Source organism: Oncorhynchus tshawytscha, linkage group LG30 (assembly GCF_018296145.1).
Source record: "Oncorhynchus tshawytscha isolate Ot180627B linkage group LG30, Otsh_v2.0, whole genome shotgun sequence".
Lineage (NCBI taxonomy): Eukaryota > Metazoa > Chordata > Actinopteri > Salmoniformes > Salmonidae > Oncorhynchus > Oncorhynchus tshawytscha.
Window position 1 is genome coordinate 36,174,808 of NC_056458.1, and position 13,174 is coordinate 36,187,981.

General features: G+C 43.8%; 1 protein-coding gene across 1 annotated transcript in view; it reads left to right on the forward strand.

Moving 5' to 3' along the window:
• Positions 1-3,852: 3,852 nt before the first annotated feature.
• The window catches only part of LOC112228335 (CXADR-like membrane protein), a 121,404-nt gene continuing 112,082 nt past the window's right edge, over positions 3,853-13,174 (forward strand). Inside the window, exon 1 of the mRNA XM_024393560.2 lies at positions 3,853-4,297. Within this exon, the coding sequence (XP_024249328.1) occupies positions 4,267-4,297 (31 nt within the window). The 5' untranslated portion in view covers positions 3,853-4,266. The remainder of the gene's footprint in view (positions 4,298-13,174) is intronic.

Consider the following 13,174-nt stretch of genomic DNA (forward strand, 5'->3'; position numbering starts at 1 on the left):
TGAGATAAGTATGTAAACCAAGTGGCATAGTTAAAGTGGCTAGTGATACATGTATTACATAAGGATGCAGTCGATGATATAGAGTACAGTATCAACGTATGCATATGAGATTAACAATGTAGGGTAAGTAACATTATATAAGGTAGCATTGTTTAAAGTGGCTAGTGATATATTTACATCATTTCCCATCGATTCCCATGATTAAAGTGGCTGGAGTAGAGTCAGTGTCATTGACAGTGTGTTGGCAGTAGCCACTCAATGTTAGTGGTGGCTGTTTAACAGTCTGATGGCCTTGAGATAGAAGCTGTTTTTCAGTCTCTCGGTCCCAGCTTTGATGCACCTGTACTGACCTCGCCTTCTGGATGGCAGCGGGGTGGACAGGCAGTGGCTCGGGTGGTTGATGTCCTTGATGATCTTTATGGCCTTCCTGTAGCATCGGGTGGTGTAGGTGTCCTGGAGGGCAGGTAGTTTGCCCCCGGTGATGCGTTGTGCAGACCTCACTACCCTCTGGAGAGCCTTACGGTTGAGGGCGGTGCAGTTGCCATACCAGGCGGTGATACAGCCCGCCAGGATGCTCTCGATTGTGCATCTGTAGAAGTTTGTGAGTGCTTTTGGTGACAAGCCGAATTTCTTCAGCCTCCTGAGGTTGAAGAGGCGCTGCTGCGCCTTGTATAGACGATTCATCCGTGACTACAGTCGTTTGGCAGCTCTAACCTCTCTCACCTCAACCTCTACTCGATTCCACTGGTTCCCCGAGACAGAGGCAGCGTTCCGGGAAGCACCGCTTCACTTCTGCTCCAATCCTTACCCAGCCAGACCCAGAACACCAGTTCGTCCTCAAGGTGGACGCTTCCGACACCAGGGTAGGTGCAGTCCTGTCTCAACGTTCTCCCGCGGATCAGAAGTTCCACCCTTGTGCCTTCTTGTCCCGCAAGCTCTCACCTGCAGAGAGAAATTTTGACATAGGCAACCGGGAACTCTTAGCTGTTAAGCCGGCTCTTGAGGAGTGGCGTCACTGGTTAGAGGGTTCAGTACTTCCCTTCATTGTGTGGATGGATCATAAAAATCTAGCCTACATCCAGACCGCCAAAAGTCTCAACTCTCGGCAGGCCAGGTGGGCATTGTTTTTTGGAAGATTCAACTTACCAAGCCTGATGCCCTCTGTCGTCAGTTCACCGCAGACAACAAAAGTTCCAAGCCTGAGACCATTATGCCATCCTCCTGCATCATTAGGCTCATGTAAGGCTCTGTTTGTGCCAGATTCAGTTTGTTCTGATGTTCTTCAATGGGCCCATTCTACTCACCTCACCTGTCACCCTGGCATGAACCGGACAGTCTCCTTCCTGCGTCAGCGATTTTGGTGGCCCACCATGGAGAGAGACACTCGGGAATTCATATCAGCCTGCTTCATCCTCTTCCCATACCTAGTCGCCCCTGGTCACACATAGCTTTGGACTTCGTCACTGGACTTCCCCCACCAAATGGTAACTCAGTCATCCTCACTATTATTGACCGATTTTCTAAAGCGGCTCACTTCATTCCCTTCTCCAAGCTTCCATCCTCCAAGGAGACTGCGGACTGCGGACAGGTGGCAGTATCTGGTGGACTGGGATTTTTTTACACCTAACACCCAGACAAGCCGGGTCATGGCATCTGTAGAGGGGGGGGGGGGTGTACTGTCACATTTGCTACTGCTACAACTACGCCCTCTGGTGTCCATCCGGTGTCGTCCTAACCTGCAGTTCTCTCTCTGTCTCTCTGTCTCTCTGTCTCTCTGTCTCTGTGTCTCTGTGTGTGGTTGGCGTCAGAGCAGATCCCTACCAGCATTCTTAAAATGAAGTGGTGATCCTAACTGACCTAAGATAGGGAATTCTGCATGTCCTTTAGTGATTACTGTTGTTGCCTTGGAGTACTCATTCTAATGGCTGCTGAGGTTGACAAGTCTTCTCAGTCTGAATGACTGATTGATGAATACCAGTTGGAGCTGAGTTGTCTGAGCCAATTAGAATTCAATGTCTAACCGTTTTGTCCAATGGTGGTGTACCAGTGACATCCTGTCCATTCCTGAATCCTTTGAAATGATTGGTGAGAGATCATGTCCAGTATGTAGACAAGTCTTTATGGTATGGCTGAGATAAGATCATCATCATCCTATAGACTGCTGAGGTTTGCTCTCGGTTTGGATATATCCCTGTCTCTGTCTGTATATATCTGTCTCTCTCGCTCTCTCTCTCTCATGGTTTCACTTTTGACACTCTTGACAAAAACAATGAAGGAGATCATATTTGCTCTCTCTCGATTTTCACTTTTGTGCGCAATCATGACAGGAATGAAACGTGACTCCTTCGTTCCGGCGTTTCATCTGTTTGCCTAATGTAAATGAATGACTTTAAGGTCTGTTTAGAAATAATAGTTTTGTTATGTTTGTATAACCAAGCAGTAATTTGGCACTGAACTTTGTAATGATCGTTCCTAGCATTTTGGAATGGTTGCTATAATAAGTGAAGCTTTATTATTGGGAGAGATGGTAATGTCCTCAGCCTTCATTGATCCACACTGAGAATCCCTGAGCAGGGGGAAAACATGAGGGCCAATATACCCTTGATTCATTTTTAATGAGCCCAGGTCTTTGTTCCACACTCTGCTATTTCAAGACAGATTCACAGTCAACACATTTAAGATCATGTTCAGCTTTTGTCTCGTTTATTCTGGTGGCGCTAGACTTCTCATCAGAAATGGACAGGGTGAAATTAAAAGCTATCTAGTAATTGCTAGAATATTAAGTTATAGAACGATTTGACAATATGTCATGCGTACGGTGCCCATGTTATGACAGCCTCATTCTGCTGTGGCTAGATCGAAGACTGCGAGCTTGCCAGTCATTTGCAGTTTTATCAAGGATTTAGTAATCCAGCCATGACTGCTGTGCTTGCTCTGGTACGTATCAGCAAAAGCAATACATCATAGGCCAAGCTGTGTGTGAGGAAATTCAATTCTGAAAATAAAAGTCACGAAGCAAGAACAAAATAACAATTGTATTGCCTGAATGGAACCCTGTGGAAAAACAAAGGAAGGACTGATAGATAGTGAAGCAGAGACAGAATGGCCACAGGCCAGTTCTGGCAAAGGCCAGATGGGCTGGTCCATTTTAGCCCAGTGGGCCAGTCTAAATTGGGGGTTTTGCACATAATTATCATTATTTGGCTAATAATTAGCCATGTCTGGTCCCAGTCAGCCCCTGTAGTGAAGTACTTTGGATGCCACTGTGTTTTCCACTAGGGGAGTCACCAGCAGCACCACTACTTACCCTTCCAATGCCCATTCAGCACCAACAGAGAAGGGGAATGACATACCCAAAAACAAGCAGAACAGGTACTGAAATGTTCAGTTGGTGACTCATAGATCAGGGTTGTCATTTCCCTCATTTCTAAATTAAGTAGATTGAATATTATCTTTTCTATAATTGGTATCTGAAAATGTAATCATCATCATCAATTTATGCATATGATTAAAATATCATCAAAATGAACAAATACATATTTCTATTTGAATGATATATTTAGCCAGGGAAGTCACTTTGACATTTATTTTTAAAGTGAACCTGAACATGCATGTGGATATAGAGGGGTATTTGTCCCTTTCATAATGTTATAATATGCTGTGCAAATCTCTATTTTTGTGAGGGCTTCGTTTGAGATCTCTCCACTGCAGTCACTCCAACTCCAGTGCTCTTTGTTCACGGTGATACTGCTGTAGTACTGTACCTTGCAAATGTGATGAGTGGCCAATCATATTTGTGCTTCTTGTCCCGTAGGAAATGTGTTGGTGTGAAACCGCTCGCACTGGCACCGGAAGGGCATGTGCCGTGTACGCTCGCAACTGTAGAGGTCCCCCTTTTTCAGCGGGCTGCGCGCACAGCTATTGCACCCGCTTTTTATCCTGTGTAAAGAGGAGAGAGTGAGGGGCATATGTACGGATCCTGCACGACCGCAGACATGTATCCTCCGTGAAGTGTAGCGCAAGGCAACTCTAAGATACCGGGTGTTCTGCGAGAAACAATGAACATGTGCGGCTCTATTTCTGAATGAGCACAAGGACATGTGTGATATGCGTTGTAGCCTACCTATAGACCAACATCATTCGCACTATTCCAATTTCATTCAGATTTGAGGGCACAGGTATATGACTTAAACTCATTTTAGGGAAGAAAGAAGACGTGGTGTTCTGCTGTTTTTTGTGGAATTTTCGCTCCAGCTGAGAGTCGTGATGTCTGGCTCATTTCACACATTGTTCCTGGGTAAGTTCAGTGCATGAGCCACGCGCCGTTATATTAATTAAATAAGAATGTGCAAAAGTGTAGCGCAACCATGTTACCCGTGACCTAGCATAGTAGCCTATGCTTTATTCTGGTCTTTATAGCAATTTGGATGATAGGTATTGTAATCAAAATAATATTTTACAATGCCGTCCCAGTTTAAAGATGTGTTAAAGATCTCCCCATTGCAAGAACCTTTCCATCCATCCCAAGCATATCTGAAAACGTAACTATTGTGTTTTTTTGAAGCTCATTCAAATTAATGATAAATAATGTGGCCTAGAAAATCATTACGAAGTCGATTTACATTTTCGTATTCATGAGTTCATGCATGTTCAAGTTGTCCTAAGGGTGATTATGAGCGTCCAACAGGTATTTTGAACACACCGTAAAATGTATATAGCTAGGCCTATTTTGTTTTTAGGCTTTTTTAAAGCTTCTGTTGCCTATACAAGGTGATGAAGAAACAACTTCGAAAGATATCACAACTTATTACCATTATTTGGCTAATAATTAGCCATTTCTGGTCCCAGTCAGCCCCTGCAGTGAAGTACTTTGGATGCCACTGTGTTTTCCACTATGGGAGTCACCAGCAGCACCACTACTTACCCTTCCAATGCCCATTCAGCACCAACAGAGAAGGGGAATGACATACCCAAAAACAAGCAGAACAGGTACTGAAATGTTCAGTTGGTGACTCATAGATCAGGGTTGTCATTTCCCTCATTTCTAAATAAAGTAGATTGAATAATATCTTTTCCATAATTGGGCATTAAAATGAACCTGAACATGCATGTGGATATAGAGTGGTATTTCATAATGTTATAATATGCTGTGCAAATCTCTATTTTTGTGAGGGCTTCGTTTGAGATCTCTCCACTGCAGTCACTCGAACTCCAGTGCTCTTTGTTCACGGTGATGTTGCTGTAGTACTGTACCTTGCAAATGTGATGAGTGGCCAATCATATTCGTGCTTCTTGTCCCGTAGGAAATGTGTTGGTGTGAAACCGCTCGCACTAGCACCGGAAGGGCATGTGCCGTGTACGCTCGCAACTGTAGAGGTCCCCCTTTTTCAGCGGGCTGCGCGCACAGCTATTGCACCCGCTTTTTATCCTGTGTAAAGAGGAGAGAGTGAGGGGAATATGTACGGATCCTGCACGACCGCAGACATGTATCCTCCGTGAAGTGTAGCGCAAGGCAACTCTAAGCAGTGGCGGTTCTAGACCATTTCAACTGGGGGGGCCAAGCTGGGGCCAGTTGTACTGTTAGAGGGGCCAGTTACATTAGAGTTATTGTTGTCATCATTTTCTTCACTGCAGGCATTGGCAGGCAAAATACCATGTTCATAATCATCATCGTTGCCACTGTCTAATAACGGAGGTAAAAAAAGAAAGATAGCAAAAATGAGTTATGTGAAAATTATTTCATACTCCACATTTAGGGGGCCACAAGGGGTCCATTATTGTTGTCACAGGGGCACTGCCCCCCCCCCCCCTAAGATACTGGGTGTTCTGCGAGGAAAAATAATGAGATTTCAACCTTTCAAAAAGACAGCAATAAGTTTGTTGATTTCCCAATGTTATTTTTATTTTATTTCACCTTTATTTATTTATCATTATGCTTTCAACCATCTAAAGCACAACCAAATTCAAATGGAAAAACAATGTCAGATTTTTTGGTTTCATTATCATCCAAATGTGTTTTCACTTTCAACCATTTAAAAGCGCACAAGTTCAAATTGGAATATGACAGATATGTTGTATTTCAAAAACAACTTAATGTGTTATCACTATGCTACATCTAATAGCACAACCAAATGACCTGGATTACAGTTGAGATTACATTAAAAGTACATGCAAGTGACCAATGTTGTTCAAGATTCTGTGCAGATTATTACAGCTATTGTCAAGATCTCACAGACCTGCGACCTATGTATGCTATATTGAACATGCACACTTTCTATGATTACATAAGAAGACATATACAGTGCCTTCAATAACTATTCATACCCCTTGACTTATTCCACATTTTGTTGTGTTACAGCCTGAATTCATAATGGATTAAATAAAAATAAAAAATGTGTAAAAATGTAACGTTTATTTAACTAGGCAAGTCAGTTAAGAACACATTCTTATTTACAATGACGGCCTACCAGGGGAACTGCCTTGTTCAGGGGCAGAACGACAGATTGTTACCTTGTCAGCTCTGGGATTCGATCCAGCGCACTAATCACTAGCCCTACTGCTGCCCCAAATGGATTTCATCTTTCATCCATCTACGCACAATCTTTTGCAAATGTATTGAAAATGAAATGGAGAAACATCTAATTTACAGAAGTATTCACACCCCTGAGTCAATACTTTGTAGAAGCACCTTTGGCAGTGATTAGAGATTTGAGTCATCTTGGTTATGTATGTATCAATTTTGCAGCTGGATTTGGGGATTTTCTCCCATTTTTCCTAGCAGATTTTATCAAGCTCTGTTAAGTTAGATGGGGAGTGGTGGTAAACAGCCATCTTAAAGTCTTTCCACAGATTTTCATTAGGGTTCAACGCTGGGCTTTGGCTTGGCCACTCAAGGACTTTGATATTCTTGTTCTGAAGCCATTCCAGCATTGTTTGGCTGTATGCTTGGGGTCATTGTCCCGGAACGTAAATCTTCACCCCAGCCTAAAGTAATTTGCACTCAAATCAAATCAAATCAAATTTTATTTGTCACATACACATGGTTAGCAGATGTTAATGCGAGTGTAGCGAAATGCTTGTGCTTCTAGTTCCGACAATGCAGTAATAACGAACAAGTAATCTAACTAACAATTCCAAAAAAAAACTACTGTCTTATACACAGTGTAAGGGGATAAAGAATATGTACATAAGGATATATGAATGAGTGATGGTACAGAGCAGCATAGGCAAGATACAGTAGATGATATCGAGTACAGTATATACATATGAGATAAGTATGTAAACCAAGTGGCATAGTTAAAGTGGCTAGTGATACATGTATTACATAAGGATGCAGTCGATGATATAGAGTACAGTATCTACGTATGCATATGAGATGAACAATGTAGGGTAAGTAACATTATATAAGGTAGCATTGTTTAAAGTGGCTAGTGATATTTACATCATTTCCCATCAATTCCCATGATTAAAGTGGCTGGAGTAGAGTCAGTGTCATTGACAGTGTGTTGGCAGTAGCCACTCAATGTTAGTGGTGGCTGTTTAACAGTCTGATGGCCTTGAGATAGAAGCTGTTTTTCAGTCTCTCGGTCCCGGCTTTGATGCACCTGTACTGACCTCGCCTTCTGGATGACAGCGGGGTGAACAGGCAGTGGCTCGGGTGGTTGATGTCCTTGATGATCTTTATGGCCTTCCTGTAGCATCGGGTGGTGTAGGTGTCCTGGAGGGCAGGTAGTTTGCCCCCGGTGATGCGTTGTGCAGACCTCACTACCCTCTGGAGAGCCTTACGGTTGAGGGCGGTGCAGTTGCCATACCAGGCGGTGATACAGCCCGCCAGGATGCTCTCGATTGTGCATCTGTAGAAGTTTGTGAGTGCTTTTGGTGACAAGCCGAATTTCTTCAGCCTCCTGAGGTTGAAGAGGCGCTGCTGCGCCTTCCTCACGATGCTGTCTGTGTGAGTGGTCCAATTCAGTTTGTCTGTGATGTGTATGCCGAGGAACTTAAAACTTGCTACCCTCTCCACTACTGTTCCATCGATGTGGATGGGGGGGTGTTCCCTCTGCTGTTTCCTGAAGTCCACAATCATCTCCTTAGTTTTGTTGACGTTGAGTGTGAGGTTATTTTCCTGACACCACACTCCGAGGGCCCTCACCTCCTCCCTCAAGGCCGTCTCACTCTGAAGCAGGTTCTCATTAAGGATTTGTCTGTATTCTGTATCGGCAAAGAGGCACTGAGTTTGAAGGTAGGCCTCGAAAAACATCCACAAGTACACCTCCAATTGACTCAAACGATGTCAATTAGCCTATCAGAAGCTTCTAAAGCCATGACATAATGTCTGCAATGTTGGGTTGTATTGGAGAGAGTCCCAGTCTTTAAATAATTTTCCACACACAGTCTGTGCCAGTATTTAGTTTTCATGCTAGTGATGGCCAAGAATCCACTCTCACATAGGTAACTGGTTCCAAAGGGCATCAGTGTCTTAGCAGAGCGATTTGCCAAGGCAGGCTACTCTCAGCGCAGCCCTATCCAGAAATCTGGCAGTGGCTTCTGATTCAATTGAATTTTCACCTAACCGCTTGTTGCAATTTCGATGAGGATCTCTTGTTCAGATATCGTAAGCAGCTGGAGGCAGGGCATGAAAAGGATAACGAATCCAGTTGTTTGCATTGTCCGTTTCGGGATAGTACCTGCATAATTGTGCACCCATCTCACTCAGGTGCTTCGCTATATCACATTTGAGGGGCCTTGCTTTAACAAATTGAAAGATTTTCACTGTAGTGTCCAAAATGTCTTTCAAGCTGTCAGGCATTCCCTTGTCAGCAAGATCCTCTCAGTGGATGCTGCAGTGTACCCAAGTGGTGTCGGGAGCAACTGCTTGCATTTCTGTTACCATTCCACTATATTTCCCTGTTATGGCTTTTGCTCCATCAGTTCAGATACCAACACATCTTGACCACCAAAGTCCATTTGATATCACAAAGCTGTCCATTACTTGTAATTGTAACAGTAATTGTTTCAAAACATCTCCTGCCATGTCACTGATGCATTGTGAAACAGTGTTGTTTGATGAAGGCATTGTCTGTATAGTTTTTTTTGTCCTTTTCCCCCAGCATTGTTCCAGCCATATCCGCGGCAGCAGGAGGAATGAAGTTTTCCACAATAGTATGGGGCTTGCCTGTCTTAGCCTCTCGGTAGTTCACCATATAAGACTCTTCTAGCCCCTTCTATTCATGGTATCTGTTGCTTTTATACATGTCTTACTACTTGAAAGTCATCTTTATTCTCACTCACACTACGCTCTGTAGTGCCTTGCGGTCGGAGGCCAAGCAGTTGCCATACCAGGCAGTGATGCAACCAGTCAGGATGCTCTCGATGGTGCAGCTGTAGAACCTTTTGAGGATCTGAGGACCCATGCCAAATCTTTTCAGTCTCCTGAGGGGGAATAGGTTTTGTCGTGCCCATTTCATTACTGTCATGGTGTTCTTGGACCATGTTAGTTTGTTGGTGATGTGGACACCAAGGAGCTTGAAGCTCTCAACCTGCTCCACTTCAGCCCCGTCGATGAGAATGGGGGCGTGCTCGGTCCTCTTTTTCCTGTAGTCTACAATCATCTCCTTTGTCTTGATCACGTTAAGGGAGAGAGAGGTTGTTGTCCTGGCACCACATGGCCAGGTCTCTAACCTCCTCCCTATAGGCAGTCTCTTTGTTGTCAGTGATCATGCCTACCACTGTTGTGTCATTTGCAAATTTAATGATGGTGTTGGAGTCGTGCTTGGCCGTGCAGTCATGAGTGAACAGGGAGTACAGGAGGGGGCTGAGCACGCACCTCTGAGGGGCCCCTGTGTTGAGGATAATCGTGGCGGATGTGTTGTTACCTACCCTTACCACCTGGGGGCGGCCCGTCAGGATGTCCAGGATCCAGTTGCAGAGGGAGGTGTTCAGTCCCTGGGTCCTTAGGTTATTGGTGAGCTTTGAGGGCACTATGGTGTTGAACGCTGAACTGTAATCAATGAATAGCATTCTCACATAGGTGTTCCTTTTGTCCAGGTGGGAAAGGGCAGTGTGGAGTGCAATAGTTACTGCATCCTCTGTGGATCTGTTGGGGCGGTATTGAAATTGGAGTGGGTCTAGGATTTCTGGGATGATGGTGTTGCTGTGAGCCATGACCAGCATTCTAAGCACTTCATGGCTACAGACATGAGTGCTACGGGTCAGTAGTCATTTAGGCAGGTTACCTTAGTGTTCTTGGGGACAGGCACTATGGTGGACTGCTTAAAACATGTTTGTATTACAGACTCGGACAGGGAGAGGTTGAAAATGTCAGTGAAGACACTTGCTAGTTGGTCAGCGCATGCGCACAGTACACGTCCTGGTAATCCATCTGGCCCTGCAGTCTTGTGAATGTTGACCTGTCTAAAGGTCTTACTCACATTGGCTGCGGAGAACGTGATCACACAGTCTTCCGCTACAGCTGGTGCTCTCATGCATGTTTCAATGTTATTTCCCTCGAAGCAAGCATAGAAGTAGTTTAGCTTGTCCGGTAGGCTGGTGTCACTGGGCAGCTGTGCTTCCCTTTGTAGTCTGTAATGCTTTGAAGGCCCTGCCACGTTCGACTAGCGTCAGAGCCGGTGTAGTACGACTCCATCTTAGTCCTATATTGACGCTTTGCCTGTTTGATGGTTCATCGGAGGGCATAGCAGGATTTCTTATAAGCTTCCGGGTTAGAGTCCTGCTCCTTGAAAGCGGCAGCTCTAGCCTTTAGGTCAGTGCGGATGCTGCCTGTAATCCATGGCTTCTGGTTGGGGTATGTACGTACGGTCACTGTGGGGACAACGTCGTCAATGCACTTATTGATGAATCCAATGACAGATGTGGTGTACTCCTCATTACCATTGGAGGAATCCCGGAACATATTCCAGTCTGTGCTAGCAAAACAGTCCTATAGTTTAGCATCTGCTTCATCTGAACACTTTTTTTTAATCGATCTAGTCACTGCTGCTTCCTGCTTAAATTTTTGCTTGTAAGCAGGAATGAGGAGGATGGAATTATGGTCAGATTTGCCAAATGGAGGGCGAGGGAGAGCTTTGTATGCATCTCTGTGTGTGGAGTATAGGTAGTCCAGAGACATTTTCTCTCTGGTTGCACATTTAACATGCTGATAGAAATTTGGTATAACTGATTTAAGTTTCATTAAAGTTGCATTAAAGTCCCCGGCTACTTGGAGCGCTGCCTCTGGGTGAGCGTTTTCTTGTTTGGTTTTGGCGGAATACATCTCATTCAATGCTATCTTAGTGCCAGCCTCTGACTGTGGTGGTATGTAAACAGCTACAACGAATACAGATGAAAACTCTCTCGGTAGGTAGTGTGGTCTGCAGCTTATCATGAGAAACTCCTCCGACAAGCAATAGCTCGAGATTTCCTTCGATATCGTGCACCAGCTGTTGTTTACAAAAATACATAGACCGCCGCCCCTTGTCTTACCAGACAAGGGTTTGGTAAAGACATAGGGTTTGGACTGTTCTCTCGTATAACCAGCCAGCTGTATGTTGATATTGTCGTTGTTCAGCCACGACTCCGTGAAGCATAAGATGTTACAGTTTTAATGTCCCGTTGTTAGTTTAATCTTCCCAATAACTCGTCCATTTTATTGTCCAAAGATTGCATGTTTGCTAGCAGAATTGACGGAAGTGGGCGTTTATACAATCGCCTCCGACTTCTCAGAAGACAGCCCGCTCTCCGGTCTCTCTTTCTCCGCCTCCTTCATGCAGATCACTGGGGTCGGGGCCTGTTCCCGAGGGAGCCGTATATCCTCCGCCTCGGGCTCATCAGAGTTGTGAAAGAAGAAAAAGGATTCTGCTAGTCCGTGGTGAGTAATCGCAGACCTGATGTCTAGAAGTTATTTTCTGTCATTTAAATTTCCTTTTTTAATTTCAGCTTTATTTAACCAGGTTAGCTAGTTCTCATTTACAACTGTGACCTGGCCAAGATAAAGCAAAGCAGTGTGACAGAAAAAACAACACAGAGTTACACATGGAATAAACAAGCGTACAGTCAATAACTCAATAGAAAAAAAAGAACGTCTATATACAGTGTGTGCAAATGTCATGAGGAATGGCAATAAATGGCAATAAATAGGCCATAGTAGAAAATAGATGTTAGCGGCAACAATATGTACAAATAGAGTAAAGAGATTATAATAAGTTACAAACATCGCAGATAAACGAACAAAACACACAATCGGTTGGTGTCATGTGAAATGTCTGCATTCTGCTCCGGCGCCATTTTACACAAGTGTGATTCATAACTTGTGAACAATACATGGTAAAGACATAGAGTTTGGACTATTTTTTATTTTTTAATGCAATTCTCCATTGAATTAATATATTTTTTTGGAAACATTGAATTAAATAATTTCATGGGTGAACACCCTATAGACTACAGTTTTAGGTATTTGCTGCAATTTAGTAATCTCATCCAAGAAGGCTATAGTTAGGCCTAGGCTATAGCCTACTTATTGATTTAGAAAACTACTTTTTTTCATTATCATGTGAAATGTTTTACATTCAAATGGGATTCAGCAATATGAAAGAAAGTAATGTTAGTCATCCTGAAAGTCCCCCTGAACTATGTTGTTTGTGTGTTTGTCATCCGGTCATGCCTATAGACACGTGTGTGGTAATGTCCCAATCTCGCTGAACCGTCGGGAGAGACCAAGAGCAGGGCACGTCACCACAATTAGCCTGCTTGTCCATAGGGTGATGAGACTGAATGTTCATTAGTTGCATCATTGCAGTGAGTTAGACAGGCCATGCAGCCAGGCCCAAGCGGCAGAAACAACACGGTTTCATGATATAGTCAGTTTGCCTTGGAGCATTTCAAACCAAACAAGTTGGCTAGTCAGTGAGGAAAAAAAACATTTGGGGAAAGTTCAGCTAAGCCAACCTTGTCATTTATGAGTTTGGTCACAGAACTGTATGTAAGCCTAAGTATGTTTTTAACAAGTAATTCAACTTGTGCCTTTGATAAATCCCTGACAATAGCCTATAATATTAAACTAGGCTATAAAGTACATCTGAATGCGCTAACAACCTCTTTCAGTGTTTAGGACAGCCTAGATATTATAGAATGATTAATGATCTAGTCGTAATTCACTCTATGGCTAGCCATAGTGTCACAC